This window comes from Dendropsophus ebraccatus, chromosome 14, assembly GCF_027789765.1.
Source record: "Dendropsophus ebraccatus isolate aDenEbr1 chromosome 14, aDenEbr1.pat, whole genome shotgun sequence".
NCBI classification, from domain to species: Eukaryota; Metazoa; Chordata; class Amphibia; order Anura; family Hylidae; genus Dendropsophus; species Dendropsophus ebraccatus.
The window spans coordinates 64946948-64966251 of record NC_091467.1 but is presented as its reverse complement, the minus strand read 5'-3'; the positions used below and the strand labels follow the sequence as shown (position 1 = coordinate 64966251).

General features: G+C 44.9%; 4 protein-coding genes across 7 annotated transcripts in view; 3 read left to right on the top strand and 1 right to left on the bottom strand.

Annotated features, from left to right (window-relative positions):
* The window catches only part of TBCD (tubulin folding cofactor D), a 133971-nt gene extending 132687 nt beyond the window's left edge, over positions 1 to 1284 (bottom strand). The window contains exon 1 of one of the 2 annotated variants that reach the window (XM_069954040.1): positions 819 to 1284. The gene's annotated coding sequence lies outside the window, so the exon portion shown is untranslated. The remainder of the gene's footprint in view (positions 1 to 818) is intronic. The other variant, XM_069954039.1, reaches the window with a different exon arrangement.
* On the top strand, positions 852 to 6577 carry LOC138773090 (E3 ubiquitin/ISG15 ligase TRIM25-like). Of its 3 annotated transcripts, none has more exons than XM_069954042.1 (2): positions 852 to 1018; positions 3926 to 6577. In XM_069954042.1, the coding sequence occupies exon 2, from the start codon at positions 4112 to 4114 to the stop codon at positions 5678 to 5680; it is 1569 nt and encodes a 522-aa protein (XP_069810143.1). In that variant the 5' UTR covers positions 852 to 1018; positions 3926 to 4111; the 3' UTR covers positions 5681 to 6577. The 3 variants fall into 3 exon arrangements, with proteins under 3 accessions (XP_069810143.1, XP_069810145.1, XP_069810144.1); XM_069954044.1 differs by lacking the exon at positions 852 to 1018 and adding an exon at positions 1134 to 1274; XM_069954043.1 differs by lacking the exon at positions 852 to 1018 and adding an exon at positions 1251 to 1298.
* A 1614-nt stretch (positions 6578 to 8191) lies between these two features.
* Positions 8192 to 13105, top strand: LOC138771979 (E3 ubiquitin/ISG15 ligase TRIM25-like). The gene has a single exon (XM_069952023.1). The coding sequence runs from the start codon at positions 8806 to 8808 to the stop codon at positions 10357 to 10359; it is 1554 nt and encodes a 517-aa protein (XP_069808124.1). The 5' UTR covers positions 8192 to 8805; the 3' UTR covers positions 10360 to 13105.
* A 3134-nt stretch (positions 13106 to 16239) lies between these two features.
* Positions 16240 to 17604, top strand: LOC138771906 (E3 ubiquitin/ISG15 ligase TRIM25-like). Its single transcript, XM_069951908.1, has one exon. It carries the CDS (start codon positions 16270 to 16272, stop codon positions 17602 to 17604), a length of 1335 nt encoding a protein of 444 aa, XP_069808009.1. The 5' UTR covers positions 16240 to 16269.
* Positions 17605 to 19304: the final 1700 nt, after the last annotated feature.

The following is a 19304-nucleotide window of genomic DNA, read 5'->3' as shown; positions in this document are numbered from 1 at the left end:
ACACATGAGGTGAGTGGTGTATACACATGAGGTGAGTGGTGTATACACATGAGGTGAGGGAGTAGGCACAGTATATACACATGAGGTGAGGGAGTAGGCACAGTATATACACATGAGGTGAGTGGTGTATACACATGAGTGGAGGGAGTAGGCATAGTATATACACATGAGATGAGAGAGTAGGCACAGTATATACACATGAGTGGAGGGAGTAGGCACAGTATATACACATGAGGTGAGTGGTGTATACACATGAGGTGAGTGGTGTATACACATGAGGTGAGGGAGTAGGCACAGTATATACACATGAGGTGAGGGAGTAGGCACAGTATATACACATGAGGTGAGTGGTGTATACACATGAGTGGAGGGAGTAGGCATAGTATATACACATGAGATGAGAGAGTAGGCACAGTATATACACATGAGTGGAGGGAGTAGGCACAGTATATACACATGAGGTGAGTGGTGTATACACATGAGTGGAGGGAGTAGGCACAGTATATACACATGAGGTGAGTGGTGTATACACATGAGGTGAGGGAGTAGGCACAGTATATACACATGAGGTGAGGGAGTAGGCACAGTATATACACATGAGGTGAGGGAGTAGGCACAGTATATATACATGAGGTGAGTGGTGTATACACATGAGTGGAGGGAGTAGGCACAGTATATACACATGAGATGAGAGAGTAGGCACAGTATATACATAGAGGAGGATGAGGGAATACATTATACACACAGATGATGGAGAAGTCTGCTGCACATGTATACATGGTATAGGGGTGGGGTTACGGTATATACGGTATACGTACGTGATGCGGTAATTGAGCGTCTTGATTACTCCCGGGTCTCGGCACACACACCACGTGACTCGCCGGTATCCAGGCTCTCACTGACAGCAGAACAACGACCAGTACGGATGCTGAGGAGGGACAGAAGAGCGCGGTGCGCGAAGCGGAACTGTCTGTATCTGCGTCACTGTGCGGCTGAGGGATCGCGGCCGGAGCCTCATGTAATATAATCCTCTTACACTATCCCCCTGCTGTGCGTCTTCTGTTTCCGCTCTCCTTATTCCTGTTTCCCCCTTTTTATTGTTGGGCGCTATCTCTCACAGAGCTGCAGCGCGGGGACATCAGAGGGGGCAGCAGTTGCCCATGGCAACCAATCACATAGCTTCTTTCACTTTCCAAAGGGCCTACTGGTGAGCTGGTTGGTTGCCATGGGCAACCACCTACCGTCATAATGGAGAATACTTTGCACTTTTTTTTGTATGTGTTACACACTTAAACCAGGTGTGCTATTATTCATGTAAATCCAGTGGAGACAGTAAATAATAGTGAACTATAGTAAATGTGATGGGAAGTTGGAGGCCACACCCACTATTTTATGTTTTTATGCCAAAAAGCAGCGTATGATATTAGAGCAATTCTGCCCCCTGCCCTAGCACCACTACGGCCTCACTGTGTATTATGCCGCCCCTTTACACACAGCACAGTGAGGCGGAGCTAGGGCCCAAGGAAGTAGAAGCTCCGCCTCCTTGACACTTTTCATGGCCAGAGTATTTGCTTTTTTTTTTTACATGAGAAATCAAACACAGGCAACTGGTATATTCTGCAAGCCTTTCATGATATCTGTACAGTGTACAGGGGTGATGGATTCCCTTAAAATTCCCCCAGACACATTTTACTTTATCCCTCACAGCTCACATGGTGTTGTAGTGTTCACTAGGCTATACAGTGCTTATGTGGTGCCATACAGTACTCACATGGTATATTGTATTCACAGGGCCATACAGTACTCATATAGTATATAGTATTCACAGGGCCATACAGTACTCACATAGTATATAGTATTCACAGGGCCATACAGTACTCACATAGTATATAGTATTCACAGGGCCATACAGTACTCACATAGTATATAGTATTCACAGGGCCATACAGTACTCACATAGTATATAGTATTTACATAGTATATAGTATTCACAGAGCCATACAGTACTCACATAGTATATAGTATTCACAGGGCCATACAGTACTCACATAGTATATAGTATTCACAGGGCCATACAGTACTCACATAGTATATAGTATTTACATAGTATATAGTATTCACAGGGCCATACAGTACTCACATAGTATATAGTATTCACAGGGCCATACAGTACTCACATAGTATATAGTATTCACAATGCCATACAGCAGTGATTTTCAACCAGTGTGCCGCGACACATGGTTGGGTGTGCCGCGGGGAAAATTCCCCAAACTATGGTGTCCCTGCAGATCGCCCCGCTGCTGCTGTCCGCCTCACCTACTGGCCGCCTGTAGCGCCCGGACGTGCTCCTCCTATCCAATCAGCGGAGACCTGGAGTGTGGTGCACTGCACGCATCCAATCAGCGTGTGTGCTACGGCCCGCCGCAGTGCACCACGCTCCCGGTCTCCGCTGATTGGAGGAGCACGTCCGGGCCCTACGGGCGGCCAGTAGGTGAGGCGGACAGCAGCGGAGACCATCTCGGAGGAGGTGAGGAGGAAGGGGGGGAGAGAAACCTGGGGATGGGGGAGAGAAACAGGAGAAAACAATGGGGGAGAGAAACCTGGGGATGGGGGAGAGAAACATGGGGATGGGGGAGAGAAACAGGAGAAAACAATGGGGGAGAGAAACCTGGGGATGGGGGAGAGAAACCTGGGGATGGGGGAGAGACAGGGAGAGAAGCATGGGGGAGAGATACCTGGGGATGGGGGAGAGAAACCTGGGGATGGGGGAGAGACAGGGAGAGAAGCATGGGGGAAAGAAACATGGGGATGGGGGAGAGAAACATGGGGATGGGAGAGAGACAGGGAGAGAAGCATGGGGGAGAGAAACCTGGGGATGGGAGAGAGACAGGGAGAGAAGCATGGGGGAGAGAAACCTGGGGATGGGAGAGAGACAGGGAGAGAAGCATGGGGGAGAGAAACCTGGGGATGGGGGAGAGACAGGGAGAGAAGCATGGGGGAGAGAAACATGGGGATGGGGTAGAGAAGCATGGGGGAGAGACAGGGAGAGAAGGATGGGGGAGAGAAGCCTGGGGATGGGGGGAGAGAAACATGGGGATGGGGGAGAAACAGGGGAGAGAAGTTTGGGGGAGAGAAGCACAGGAGAGAAGCATGGGGGAGAGAAGCACAGGAGAGAAGCAGGGGGGAGAAGTATGGTGGAGAGAAGCAGGGGGGAGAGAAGCATGGGGTAGAGAAGCACAGGGTAGAGAAGCATGGGGGAGAAGTATGGTGGAGAGAAGCACAGGAGAGAAGCACAGGAGAGAAGCATGGGGTAGAGAAGCACAGGAGAAAAGCAGGGGGGAGAAGTATGATGGAGAGAAGCACAGGAGAGAAGCACAGGGGGAGAAGAAAACAGGCCCAGGTTTCACACACTAGTGAGTATAAATACATTTAGAATCTATATTATTAACTATATGTATAATATGTACTGTTTTAGTGTCATTTTGTGCCATTTTGGTTGGTGGTGTGCCCCGGGATTTTTTAAGTATAAAAAGTGTGCCGCGGCTCAAAAAAGGTTGAAAATCACTGCCATACAGCACTCACATTGCACACCGTGTTCACAACACAAACGGTATATAGTATTCACAGCACCATACAGTACTCGCTTGTTATATAGTATTCACAGCACCATACAGTACTCACATGGTGTATAGTATTCACAGGGCATTACTAAAACATGTGACCTTTTTTCTTATTGAAAAAAATAGCTTTGCTTAAATATTACTGTAAATTCACTAATATCCTCCCTTCACTATATGGAAGGTACTACTTTATTTTATTTTTTTATTGGGGGGGGGGGGGTAGGGGTCAGTTTACGTGTCCATTTAATCTGTATTGGTGATAGATTGAGAATGTCTTGTTTTTTACTCAAACGTCATTGTTTCAGGTCTGGCCTAGGTGGACAAAGAGCTTACAGATCCTGTGTGCCTTCTGCGCATTGAGAACCCCAGCCCCCACCAGATGCAAGAGCCATCTTGAAACGTGCATTTGGCTGCATATGTGACTTGTGAATTCTTGAAAATACCCGAGCTCTGCCACTGCCTCACAGTGAGATAGTGACATTGTATTCATAATGGCGTTTGCTGAACTTAGGGAAGAACTGAACTGCTCCATTTGCCTGAACATATTTACAGATCCAGTCACCCTGAGCTGTGGACACAACTTCTGCTGGGACTGTATTGATCGTGTGTTGCACACCCAGGGGGGCTCTGGAGTCTATAGCTGTCCTGACTGCAGAGCTGAGTTTCCTGAGCGTCCGGCACTGTACAAAACCATTGCTCTTCGTAACATAGCAAAGTGTCTCAAGTCTAAGCCAGAGGAGCAAGAAACTGGTGGGATCTTCTGCACTTACTGTGACTCTTCCGTACCTGCTGTTAAAACCTGTCTTCAATGTGAAGCTTCCTTGTGTGACAAGCACCTAAAAAAACACAGCAAGTCAGACGATCACATCTTAATGGAACCCACCACTTCTCTGGAGAATAGGAAATGTTCGACCCATAAGAAGATTCTGGAATACTACTGCATTGATGATTCCACTTGTGTCTGTGTCACCTGCTGCCTGGCCGGAAAGCACAAAGGGCACCAGGTAGAACCAATGGACGAGGAATATGAGAGAAAGAGAGCAAAACTCAGAAATATCCTGGAGAAGCTCGATTCACAGCGAGAGGAGACCAAAAAACGAGTCCAACGCCTAGAAGGACAAAAACAAAAAGTAAAGAAAAAAGCAGCTCTAGAATCGGAGAGAGTCTCCTCCATGTTCAGAGACGTCCAGAGACTTCTTGTAGAACTAGAGAAGAAAGTTCTAGATGAGATCTCCAGACAGATGGATCAGGTGGTGGCGTCAGTTTCTGATCTAATCCAGCGTTTTGAATCGCAGAAGGACGAGTTGTCCAGAGAGATTTCCCGCATTGAGGAGCTGTGTCTCCTGACTGATCCATTTACTCTCCTACAAGAGCAGGAATCTTATAACTATAACTGTAGTGGTGGTGCTGAAGACCAAAAAGACAGTGTATCGTCCGAGTATGTTGGTGATCTGGACAAAAATCTAACCTCCTTGACATTACATACAGGGTTGGCCGATATCATAGCGCACTTTAAGGGAGGCCTCCATGTTGTGGAAGTTTCAGATTTACTTCTGGATGTCAATACCGCCGCCAATTACATTCACATCTCAAGCGACCTGAAAACGGCTTCTTATTCAAATAATGAAAGTCATCCAGAATCTCCTGAGAGGTTTGAGGACTGTCAGGTTTTAAGCACCAGAAGCTTCTCATCAGGTCACCATTATTGGGAGGTAGAAGTTAGCAAATCAGGGTACTGGATGATAGGAGTGTGTTACCCCACCATAAGCAGAAAAGGGGACCAGTCATACATGGGGAGCAACGAGAAGTCCTGGTGTTTAGCTAGGTTGAAATCAAAGAAGCATCATTATTCGGTGATACATCATGGTAAGGGAATCAATATACCCTTCAAGGCATCCAGCCAGAGATTAGTGATCTATCTGGATTATGAGGCCGGGCAGCTGTCATTTTATGAGCTGTGTCAGCCGGTTAGACACCTGCATACCTTCAACACTGCTTTTACCGAGCCTCTTCATGCTGCCTTCTACATATGGGATGAATGGGTGGCAGTCAGAAGCTAGGATCCCAGTATTATATAGAAGGGAATTATTGTGAGGTTTAGGACTACCAAAAATTTCAGTCAATAGACCCCATTAATCTACCAACAAAAAGGTCCTTGGTTCTTTGTAATTAAACTTAACATCTCCAGGACTAGATTGAGATGAGTGGGTTTTTTTATGTGACCTACAGAATTGTTTTGTTTTCTGGCAAATCGATCAAGTTAAAGTGATATACGGGCAGCTTTTCGGAACTCACAATGATTTGTCCAAGAGCTATCACCAATCCCACCTTACACTTTCACGCACAGCTCTGATAAGCATGTATGTATTCTAAATCGGGAAAGTCCAGTTGCCATCATACATATTCTTAAATTTGTCCTTCAGCTGATTGATTATTGATAAGTTTATTTAGAATTGATAGCGTATTCTAAAAAATGGGAGCTTTATCTCCAGTTTGGAGGGCACTTCTACTGGTGCATTTATTTACTGTTTATTGGAATAGGTTTGCTTTCTACCTTCAGTTTAAATGTGGAGCCTTTCTGTTTTTGGAGCCTTATTTATGGTTATGTCCTTATATGATCCTTCTGTTTCTGTTGTTGATAATGGTGTCAGAAGTGTTTGGCAACTGCAGTCTACCCAGCGCTATTGACCTGTACATTCACTAAAGCCAGCATCTATCGGGACTACCAGCTTTTGTTTGATGCTTTATGCTTTGTTTAGCGGGTTGTCTACCACGTACGTGGTTTTCAGGAAACTTATTACACTTGTGTCACAATAAACAGTCTACAGTGTTTACCCTGTGAATACTCCTCACCCCAAGTGTCATCTTTTTATTAGTCTGATGTCATTCTAAGGGATAATTCACACGAGCATAAGAAAATTCAGACAAAGTAGCAATATGCAGGCAGGCGATCAGCTAAGTCTGTGTATAAAGATAGGGCCCAGATTCAGGGTTTGCTTAAAGAAAAATTCACTTTTGCCCTATCCACACGATAGGGAAAAGTAAGGGATCATGGGGGTTCTGATCTCTGTACCCCCTGCCGACCTCTGTATTTGGCCCCTGGATTCCCTGTTATGAATAGCACGTGACCTGCGGTTCTATTAATTCCTATTGAGCCACCGGTGAGAGAAATGAGTAAGCCGGATGAGTGCTTACTTGGCTTTTGCCAGGAGCTCTATAGGAATGAAAAGAGCTGCCGGAAGAGTGCTTACTCTGCTCTCTCTGGCGGCTCAATAGAAATGAATAGAACCGTGGGTCACATGACATACCCGCGGCTCTATTCATAACAGGGAAGCTGGGGGCCAGATCGGTGGGGTACAGAGGTTCGATCCCCCATGATCTCTTACTCCAGTAGCCCCCACCCCCGCGTGCTGATCTGGGCCCCTTCATTGATCATCATTAGAGGGTGGGGCAGCCGAGGGTGGATTGCAATGCGGGAGTAGGGCTCCGGCCCACCCCCTCTAATGATTATCAATGGACGGGGCGCACCGTATCAGTACTTGGAGGGTTGGTAGCCATGCCCCCAGTGCTCCTAGCGGTTAACCTGGCATAACTAACAGCGCAGGAGCGACGCTGAGGATAAAGGTAAAGAGACATACCTTCATCCTCAGCACCCCATGCCCACTAAGGAGCTATCAGCAGGTTAGATTTGTCTAACCTGCTAATAGTTCCCCTTTTAAATTTTATTGCTGCCCCATGAAGTACAACAATATGACGGCCCACAGACCTACTTTATTGCAATACCCTACAACATGGATGGCTGTACGTCGCCTAGGTCATCATCCAGCGAGGCATGTTCTGATTTTATGGTGGGTTTATGAAAAACATTCATGTTAATTGACCCATCTACTATCAAAGTGTGAGTGTGCAGAAAGTATTGTATTCTTTGTAGTCTAGGATGCAAAATGGAAGAAAGAAAAAACTGTGAAAAAGCCCTGATGTTTATCAATATAACAAAATACAGAAATATGATTTGTGGTTCAAGTGACAAAACCAACCAAAATTGTCACTGTGGCCTTATCATGTCTCGGGCAGATGGCTGCATGTCCCTGCTTTATATATACGGCCATTGATTTCTGTTGACCTGATGTCCTTCGATATATTCATCTCATGGTTGGCCCCAGCTTGAAGGTGTGTATAAAAAAAAAGTGCTATACTCCCCTACCCTGATTCCCCTAGTTTCTGTACCAATGCTACCAGTTGCAGATTGTTACTTCTACCTTATGATTTCTGGTAAAAAGTTTTTGCCGTAGGAACATCCCTGCTTAGCCAATCCTTGGCCACAAAGGTGTCCCGCCTTAGTCAGAGAGAAGTTGCCAGCAAAAACCACAAAGTAGCTATGAAGATATTGCCATGGCATTACTTCCTAGGGTCCTATCACACGGGTCGATGAAGGCCCAATTAATACTGTAAACGGGCGCTTGTTTACTTGGACTATTAAGGTGCGTTTCCACGTAACGATTAATGTGCAAATTTGCGCGATAACGATCGAATTCGAACGATAATCGTACGTGTAAACAGCGAACGATCAAACGACGAACGAGAAGTCGTTCATTTTGATCTTTCAACATGTTCTCGAATCGTAATTCGCAAAAAAGTCCGTGTAAACAGTCGTTCACCAATTTAACCAATGTGTGAGATAGGCTTAAGCGATCGCAAAACGACTTTTCCATACGATATATCGTACCGTCTAAATGAAAAAAAAAAAACGTTACTCCGACATCGTTAATCGTACGATCGGGCCAATTATCGTTTTGTGTAAACGCACCTTTACACAGCCCGATAATCATTTAGCGATGTCCGTGCAGCCGTTTCATCGGCTGATTGTTGTCTCTATTACACGGCCAATTCTGCCGATTATTGCTCCGTATAATAGGGCCCTTATCCTTATTCTATCTACAATAGCACCAGTTGTAGTGAACACAACACTGTAACATAGTCAGTTCACAACTGTGTTTGGCAGGATGCATATAAGATCTTACCAGCTGTAGTCTTTAAGTATTGGAAGCCATATTGCCAGGCAAATTATTAAGGTTGTTACAGGCAGGGACTTGAAGCCAAGAGATTATAGAGTTAAGGAGGATGGAACATAACTGTACACACACCCACTGATAACTAGGAACGTCCGCCTTACCAACTTTGAACTATGGACTCCGTAGATCTGAAGGACGAGTTGACCTGCTCCGTCTGTCTAAACATTTTTAGGGATCCTGTAACCCTAAGATGTGGACACAACTTCTGCATGGAGTGTATTGATGGTCTGCTGGGTAAACAGGACTCCACCCGGGTGTATAAATGTCCTGTCTGCAACAAGCTATTCAGCAAGAGGCCATCGTTGGAGAGGAACGTTACTCTAAGCAGCATAGCACAGCGTTTCCTGTCGGCCAAACCAGAGCAGAAGGAGGAGGCAGGGATCTTCTGCACTTACTGCATTCACTCTTCAGTAGCTGCTGTCAAGTCCTGCTTGTTGTGCGAGGCGTCTCTGTGTGAAGATCACCTAAGAGTCCACAGCAAGTCCTCAGAACACGTCTTATCCAATCCCACTGCTTCACCAGAGGTCACCAAATGTTCTATTCACAATGAGATCCTTAAGTATTACTGCTCTAAGGACAAGGTCTGTATCTGTGTTTCTTGCTCTCTGGTCGGGAAACACAAAGGACATCAAGTGGATCTCCTACCCGATGCCGCACATAACATGAAGGAACAATTAAAAGATATCCATGAATCCCTCACCAAGTTGAAGGACGAGACTGAGAACAAGCTAAAGTTCCTACAGGACCGTAAGACAAAGCTCTCCGAAACATCTGCTGAGATAAAGGAGAGATATAGAACCATTATACAGAACATTCGAAGTCAGCTTGACCTGCTAGAAACCCAAGTAGTGAGTGATGTCTCCAGGCAAGAAGACAAGGCATCAATCTCACTATCCGATCTAATCCAGCAGCTGGAAAACGAGAGGGATGACCTGTCCGCTATTATCCGGAACATCAAGGAGATTTGCGATATGACCAATCCATTGACTGTCTTACAAGACGGTGCTGTCTTTATTGATGAGGAAGACACAGAAGATAAGGAAACGGAAGAGCCTGATATCCATACAGTCGGGAATTTTGACGAAAGTCTACTCTTTGAGATGTTACATACAAAAATATCTGATATAGCAAAGAGTATTAATAATTACCTTTTCTGCCATGAAGCTACTGGCCTGTCACTGGACGCCAACACGACTTCTGGTTACTTATGCTTATCAAAGGATCTTAAGTCTGCTTCCTGTATGGGCTATGGCCGAAAAGACCTTACCACCCATGCCCAGGTGTTGAGTACCAAGAGCTTTTCATCAGGACGCCACTATTGGGAGATGGAAAACAATGGGACAAATGGCTGGATGATAGGAATGTGTTATCCCAGTATAGAGAGAAATGGGCCAAAGTCTTGGGCTGGAGATAACAATAAATCTTGGGGCTTAAGGAGAGAAGACAATAAATATTCAGTAAGTCATGATGGTCAAGTCATCTCACTGTGCCCAAACGGTTCTGTCGATAGGGTCAGGGTTTACCTAGATTATGAGGCTGGCCGTCTATCCTTTTATGAGCTCTGTCACCCATTAAAGCACTTACACACCTTCAAAACCACCTTTACCGAGCCCCTCCATGTGGTCTCCTCTGTGTGGAACCAATCCTGGTTAAGATTCAGGAGCTAGAGATCAGGTTTATCATAAGAAAGAATGCATGAATTGTCCTCTTTTATCCAGTTGGTAATTCTTTCCAACTATCTCTTAGCTTAATCTGTTCTGGGAAATCTGGATGACCACCAGTATGATGTATGGTCCAAATTTACTGGAGTCCTGACTGTCCTTTACAGTTTTCAGTGATGCAGGAGTAAGGCTACGTTCCCACTGAGCAAAACTAGCAAAACATGTTCATTCTTCAGCGCGGGGAGAGCAGGAGCGTGCACCTCCCATATACTCCCATTATGAGCAGGAGGCTAACGGCATTCCGCGGCGGACAATTCCGCAGCGGAATTCCGCTAGTTTTCCTCAGTGGGAACGGGGCCTTAGGGATTTATTAGGGTCCTATTAGACTGGCCAATGACGGCCCAATCAATAAACAAGCTTTTCAGATAAAGATAATTCATGACTGAACAGAGTTAAAAACTTGACAGACGAGAGAAACTCACTGGGTTGTACAGGATTAGGTACATGGCTTCCATCTACAAGAAACTATGTCACACCTTTCCACGGGTTAGCAGAGGTATGGCAGTTTAGCGACATTGAAGATCATTGCTGAACTGCAATACCACAAACAACCTGTGGACAGGTGTGGCACTGTTTTTTAAAGACAGAAATAAAGCCTTGGTGTTCTAATCATGTACAAACCCATTAAAGTGAATATAAAACGTTTATCAATATATTGTTCTTAGATCAACAAATCTGTGCTGATTGATTTTGTAATACTGTGTACTACATAGTCTACTAATAGTGGCCAGTGGTCTATTTATCTGAGACAAGCCTCCAAATCCCTGCATAGAGAGATTATAATGATAAAATTCTGACTGTCCACAGTCACCACTAGGGGGAGCATAGGAGCAGAATGCATACAGATTTAACATAGAGTTACATGTATAGTCTGGATGCAGTAAACTCTCTTGGCTATAGAGTTTATAGAGGAACTATACATTTTGACAGACGTCTCAGTTTAGTTCTGGCCACGTTGTCTCTATCTTTAAAGGAGAAGTCTGGAGAAAATAATAATTTACAAGCAGACAGTGGCCGGGGGGAACATAATAAACAAGCACTACTCACCTCTCCCCTTGCCCCCTTAGCGCCACGTCACAGGTTTCAGCATCCCTGCTGGAACTCATTTCCCCCGTGTTCCAATGTCGATGCAACTAAGGGGGGATAAATGCCCGAGCAGCCAATTCTGTCCTAGTCACGGATTGGCTGAGTGGGCAATCCATCAGCTGAGTCATGATGTCACTGGCGCAGGGGATCCCGAGATGTAAGTGGGGCTTGTTTATTATGTTCCTACCTGCCCCTGTCTACTTAAATTTTTTTTTATTTACTCCGAACTTTAATAAAAAAGAATAATCATTAAAGCTTCATGCTATATATTTTATACCGCTTCATAATTCTTATGCTAAATAGGTAAGGAGGACCATGCCGGAAGACAATATATCGTCTGTGCTGATTTGTTAAAGGGGTTGGCCACTTTATAGTAAAATTTCTCAGTGTACAGTATTGGTAAGTGTAGTCACTGTATATACTGACAGCAGCTCTCTGTGTACTCACTGTATATACTGACAGCAGCTCCCTGTGTACTCACTGTATATACTGACAGCAGCTCCCTGTACTCACTGTATATACTGACAGCAGCTCCCTGTACTCACTGTATATACTGACAGCAGCTCCCTGTGTACTCACTGTATATACTGACAGCAGCTCCCTGTGCACTCACTGTATATACTGAAAGCAGCTCCCTGTGTACCTCATAGAGCTAAAATGAGACTCCCCTCCACAGGCTGTGCTGTCCTGCTCTGTGGTGAGTCTGTCCATTAGATGGACATGGAGGAGCATGTGACCATGCACTGAGCCTGTATATGCCTATGGTGAACACAGGGGGCGTGGCATGGTCATATGCTCCTCCATATCATCTTATGGACAGAATCACCACAGAGCAGGACAGTACAGCCTGGAGGAGGGGAGTCTGATTTTAGCTCTATAAGGTACACAAGGAGCTTTTGTTAGTAAGTGCTGTTAAAACACTTACTAATAGTGTACACTGCACAATTTCACTATAAAGTGGCCAATCCCTTTAATTAGAAATAAAAATATGTTTTAAATTTGTTCTTCTGTATTTCATGTTTAGGTGATTAATATGTCAATTGTAAGGAGGTTTTTTGTTGGCAAAAAAAAATTGCTTAAAGGGGTGTTCCATGCTAAATTTACTAATAACTTATTATTTGGTCAGGCCACCAGTATCATATCAGTGGGGTGCCAACACCTAGAACCCCGCAATTCAGCTAGTGGGGTGCCAACACCTAGAACCCCGCCATTCAGCTAGTGGGGTGCCAACACCTAGAACCCCGCCATTCAGCTGTTTGCAGACATACATCTGGAATCAAAGCAGGAAGTAGACAGTGCCGTACATTGTATAGTGGCCGTGTTGGGTTACTGCATCTCATTTTAATAGGAACCGAGCTGCAGTACCCCAACATGGCTTCTACACAATGTATGGAGATGTCTGCCTCCTGCTCTGTTTCTCTGTACATGACAGCACTAAACAGCTGGGGTGCCAGGTGTCAGAACTATACAGATCACATATTGGTGACCTATATCATAAAACACCTTTAAGAAATCCATGCTTTAAACAAAACATATTTTTTTAATTTCTTTCTTTCTAAAATCTCTTCTGCTTGTAACTTACTGCTAAATAAAGTTCCATCTGCTTTAACCACCATGAAACAAGGTCATTTTGGCTTCTATGTTGCCTTGCAGTGTCACACTGTGGGTTTTTCTTAGGACATTGGGGGGGGGGGGGGGGGGGGGTTGTAGGATATTTCTCTTTGTATTCACAAAACTGTGAAGTTTTCTACTTTTCTCATGAATATGCAAAAAAAGAGTCAGTGGAGCCTCGAAACACAGGACTAGCCAGATATCCCTCCGGGAAGAACCCACCAAGGGTCCTGTAAGGAAACCACCAAAACCACCATATTTAGTGGCCCTGTAAGTCAATGTAATAACAAGGGAAAAACCAAGGCCAGGTAACCATCCACATACAGCTGTTTCTGGGTGTTGCCCCTCATCAGTGTGGTGATCATCTAGGTGGGAGCAATACCTAGTAGAGCCATAAGAGAAACAGATCACTGATCTCAGGGATACCAGCCAAAGATATCACTGCCCATGGCAGTGGTGGTTTCCCTACAGATGCCACCCTTTCGTTGGGTCATTCTTGGAGGGATATCTGGCTACTCCTGTGTTTTGAGTCTCTTAAATGAGGCTCCACAGGCTCTTTTTTGCATATTCATTTTTTCCAAGGAGCAATGCACCTAGGATTTCACTGCATTGAGCGCTTTAACCGGAAGCGGGCAGTGTTATCTTTGGCTGGTCTCCCTGAGATCAGTGATCTGTTTCTTACGATCCTGTTGTAACGGGCTTTAGGACCATGTGGGGTCCCGGCTTGGATAGGGCGCAGATGTCCAGTAGACCACAGATTGAAGCGGTTATCTCATGGAAAGGGTATTTATTAGAATCACGACGCGTTTCGGCCGCCAAGTATAAGGTGGCCTTTCTCAAGTTGTACAAAATATACTGGGGAACAGGGGTTTAAATGGTGTGGAGCATTGCATAAACAAAGCGTCACTTCCGGGGTGACAGTCATAAATATAACTGATAGCACAAGTGTATATACAAAAAACATCAGAAGCCAGTGTAAAAGCATATAAAAAAACTACTCATATATGTCAGAATATGTATAAACTTACAGGATCAGCGTCCGGATCCGGCGTCCTTATGTCATTACGGACGTGCGTACCGACATCACGTGGTTCCGGAATTCCTAGGACGTGGCGAACGGAAACTGCGTAAAACACGTTTAAGAATAGCATAGTAACGTAAATGGAGTAGAGATCGGAACTAAGTCTCTAAGGCATACAGAGAAATATACAGAGATATATAAATATGTAAACATAAAAGATGATTATATACATCCATCCCATCTGTCAAATAAACAGAAACTAGATGGTTGTTTTAGGAAAAATATAAATAAATAAATAATGTATAAGTGGTTGAAGTGATTAAAATGCAGTTATAGATAGAATGTGTGCGTTCCAGGCGCCATCTAGTGGTTAAAAAATAATTAGCAGAATAAATAACAGAATAAATAGTTATAGTTATTTATTCTGCTAATTATTTTTTAACCACTAGATGGCGCCTGGAACGCACACATTCTATCTATAACTGCATTTTAATCACTTCAACCACTTATACATTATTTATTTATTTATATTTTTCCTAAAACAACCATCTAGTTTCTGTTTATTTGACAGATGGGATGGATGTATATAATCATCTTTTATGTTTACATATTTATATATCTCTGTATATTTCTCTGTATGCCTTAGAGACTTAGTTCCGATCTCTACTCCATTTACGTTACTATGCTATTCTTAAACGTGTTTTACGCAGTTTCCGTTCGCCACGTCCTAGGAATTCCGGAACCACGTGATGTCGGTACGCACGTCCGTAATGACGTAAGGACGCCGGATCCGGACGCTGATCCTCGGAACTCCGAAGAAATGTAAGTTTATACATATTCTGACTTATATATGCGTAGTTTTTTTATATGCTTTTACACTGGCTTCTGATGTTTTTTGTATATACACTTGTGCTATCAGTTATATTTATGACTGTCGCCCCGGAAGTGACGCTTTGTTTATGCAATGCTCCACACCATTTAAACCCCTGTTCCCCAGTATATTTTGTACAACTTGAGAAAGGCCACCTTATACTTGGCGGCCGAAACGCGTCGTGATTCTAATAAATACCCTTTCCATGAGATAACCGCTTCAATCTGTGGTCTACTGGACATCTGCGCCCTATCCAAGCCGGGACCCCACATGGTCCTAAAGCCCGTTACGGCTGATTTACTTCTTCCTCTGACTGTACGACTTCCTTGGACGTACCCCGGCAGGAGCTGCGGTGTTCTTCCCTACATGCCTAATATAGAGTTGTGCCTATAATTCAGCACAACTCCACCAGGTGAGTGCAACACTTTCCCTCCCCTGTGTTTGCTACTCTGGTTATCTTTTACTGCACCAGGAGGCGCCCCCACTTCTCCCCCTCTTCTCCCCTCTTTACGATCCTGTTGTGATAGTGTTTGTTATGTCTGTGCACTTTTCACTGTGAGCAAGGGATCTACTTAGTTGCATTGCCCCATAGAGTAACATATAGAATGTTCTAGAAGTTGAAAGGGAGCTTCCATCAGGAAAAGGGAAACATACAAAGAGAAATAAGGAGCAAGATAAAGCTCAAGTCCGATCGTTCGGCATCTGAATACTGGTGGCTGAAGAAGTTAGATGCAGCCCTAGGGAGTCCTGGAACACATAGATACAGCCTATGGCCTTAGGACTGCATCCAACGTCTTCAGCCATTGGTATTGAAAGCATGCTTAAGTTGGGCTTATTCCTAACAAGAACCCTTTAGGGCTTGAGGCCAGGCCTAGTATCCCTGTGGCTGCCTCAATCAGCCCCTGAACTGATCTGTGTTGCCTGCACCCCAAGGAGAATACAAACCAATATACCTTCTAAGACATCGCCCTATTCCCCTCTGTTTGATCATGAGGGTTCTAAATTTCTGGACGTAAAAAAAAATTTTAGGATTCTGTAAATGAACCAGGAAGCTCAGGATGCACAGAGCTGCAGGTCTTGCCCAAACATTGTTTATTAGCTTCATGGATGAGCTCCTTTTTGTGAAGTTCTGGCCTCCAGGCACCTTACGCCTTTTGTGTTCCATGATTCAGAGCATTCCAGAATACAAGTTTTCACACATCTGATTTGACTATCTCCGGTAGATATTCAATGATCCAAGTCATTTCTAACACAACGTCCTTCAGCCATGGCATCTGCACATCTCATGGACGAGCTGACCTGCTCCATCTGCCTGAATATCTACACCGATCCCGTCACCCTGAGATGTGGACATAACTTCTGCCGGGAATGCATTGAGCGGGTGCTGGAGAAGTCCGGACACTGTAGATGTCCTGAGTGCAGAGCACACTTTGCAGAACGTCCTGCTCTGCAGAGGAACATCGCTCTGCATAACATAGCAGAACGATTCCACTCTGCTCATGCGGATGTGGAGGATACTGCTATCTCCTGCACTTACTGCATTCATCTTCCTGCGACGGCATCTAAATCCTGCATCCACTGTGAAGCTGCTCTATGTGAGGAACATCTCAGAGTCCACAGCAAGTCACCGGAGCACGTCCTGGTGGAACCCGGCTGTTCCCTGGAGATGAGAAAATGCCCAACGCATAAGAAGATCCTTGAATATTACTGCATGCAAGATTCCACTTGTATCTGTGTGTCCTGCTGCCTGACAGGAGAACATGTAGGGCATAAGGTGGTGCCAAGGAAAGAAGAGCAAGAACCAGTCTCGGAGATGAAGGAGATCAAGCTAGCCATGAAGATGGGTCATCTGGAAAGGGAAGCCCACCATGATGCCAACATCTGTAATCTTCAGGACTGTACCATGGATAGTGGTGACGTGGGTGGATCTGATCCTGAAGAAGATCTGCTCTGGACCATGTTAGGAAAGAGATTTGCACATCTTGGTGATTATCTAAGAACCTTATGCTCCATTAAAAAAACACCCCCACAGACAAGCAAACGGGTTAACAGAAGGGTCCGGGACTTATTACTAGACATAGCCACGGCTGGCCCCAATCTGGAGATACTAGAGGGTCTCAGGACCGTCGCCTGGTCTGGAGGAATCCATAGCTATCCCGAGACATCGGAGAGCTTTCTGTGCTCCCAGGTGTTGAGTAGCACCAGTTTCGACTCTGGGAAGCATAAATGGAAGCTGGAGACCAGTGCGGTGGGGAACTGGAGGCTGGGGGTCAGCTACGGCAGCATGGCCAGGAGAGGCGTACACGCCATAGTCGGGAATAACCAGAAGTCCTGGTGCTTATTACGAGCCAAGCAGCAGTATTCAGTGATCCACAATGACAGGGAGATCCAGCTACGCCCCGACCCATCGTGTTGTATGATTGGGATCGTCCTGGATTATGAGGCCGGCCGGTTGACCTTCTATGAGCTTTGTGACCCAATAAGGCACCTGTACACGTTCAACGTCACCTTCACCGAGCCCCTGTATGCCGCAGTCTGGATACATAATGCCTGGGTGAGGATCAGACTGTATGATTATGTCACTAGAGACTATGAGGACTAAATGTGCACATAGAGAACTGTATAGTCCGGAGCTGCAATCATAATGGTGATCTGTAACTCAAACTCCAATGCCCTATAATACGATGCACACTGAGGTATTGTGGAAGATATAAGTGCCTAGTGAAAACATTACATCTCCCACAATGCAATGCAGAACTGCTCACTTTATACATGTACTGATCAAGGATCAGCACTTTAGGTACAGGATTTTTTTTTTTAACTACACACTTTTGCATATAGTATATACATAATATTACATATGATGCAGCAAATGACCCTCTAGCTGTCGTGAAACTACAACTCCCAGCATGCCCTAAGAGTTTCAGATTCTTACAATATGCAAGGATTTGTAGTTTCAGACTGAAATAGTTTACTTTTGCTTGGATACACCTTGTGGCAGAATGTATCTAACCTTACCTGTTTGTTCTCCAATATATGTGTATTATTCTGTGCTGATATATTAGAATAAACTTATTAAAGCCGACCCCTTTGCATGATATAAGTTGGGGAGCTGCTAATAATTATTAGAGTAGCTGCTCTATCCATCGCCGCCATTTTTTCTTTCAAACTGGTGTCAGTAAGTTACATAGATTTGTAATTTACTTCCAGTACTTATCAGCTGCTGTATATCCTACTGGAGGTGGTATTATTTCCAGTCTGACACAGTGCTCTCTGCTGCCACCTCTGTCCATGACAGGAACTGTCCAGAGCAGGAGAGGTTTTCTATGGGGATTTGCTACTACTCTGGACAGTTCCAGTCCCTGCCATGGACAGAGGTGACAACAGAGAGCACTGTATCAGACTGGAAGAATACACAACTTCCTGCAGGACATACAGCAGCTGATAACTACTGAAAGGCTGGAGATTTTTTTTTTTTAACTCAGTTTTATTAAAGTGTACATAATGGTATACACAAAGAAACGCATACCAATAGGTAAAACAAATCAGACAGCTATCCAAATCATACAACATTATACAACAAAAGATAGGTTACACTTTACAGATAGGTTAGGCAAACATAGGTAAGAAGTAAGTTCATGGGTCAACAGCTTCCTGTACTGTCATCATGACGATGATACAAAGCTCAGGTCTCAAGAGATTATCTAGAGGAGGTGTTTCGGCATCCCAGGGTGACACATTCAGATAAGGTCGGGTAGGTCTTGAGGGCAAACCATCGTCCGTGGCGACTGACACCACGCGTCCCAGATCTTGCGAAATTTGGTGGGGCATTTGCGGTGTTTATAAATAATTCGCTCGTACGCTAGAGCCGAGTTAACTAGTGCTATCCACGTTTCAACCGTGGGGGGCCGTCTGTCAATCCACCGTAGCGCGATCGCCTTCCTGGCAAGGAACAAAGTCTCCCTGAGGAAAATCACCCGGTGATGCGTCCACACCTCCTCGCACAAGGCACCAAACATGCATACCGTAGGATCAAGGGGCACCTGCATGGGACACATCTCCGTAAGTACCCGAACCACTCCCTGCCAGAATAACCGAATGTGGGGACAATCCCAGATCATGTGCCAGAAGTCAGCTGGGGCAAATTGACACTTAGGACACGATGGAGCCGGGATTCTGCCCATTCTATGAAGACGCACTGGCGTTAGGTAGCTCTGGTGTACTATATACAGTTGTGTGAGTCTATTATTTATAGAAGGAGACACATGCGTATGGGATTCTAACATGACATCATAGGTTTCA

Bases quoted from the DNA above. Each gene is read 5' to 3' on its own strand.
- LOC138773090 (XM_069954042.1), top strand. From the start codon at position 4,112: ATGGCGTTTGCTGAACTTAGGGAAGAACTGAACTGCTCCATTTGCCTG.
- LOC138771979 (XM_069952023.1), top strand. From the start codon at position 8,806: ATGGACTCCGTAGATCTGAAGGACGAGTTGACCTGCTCCGTCTGTCTA.
- LOC138771906 (XM_069951908.1), top strand. From the start codon at position 16,270: ATGGCATCTGCACATCTCATGGACGAGCTGACCTGCTCCATCTGCCTG.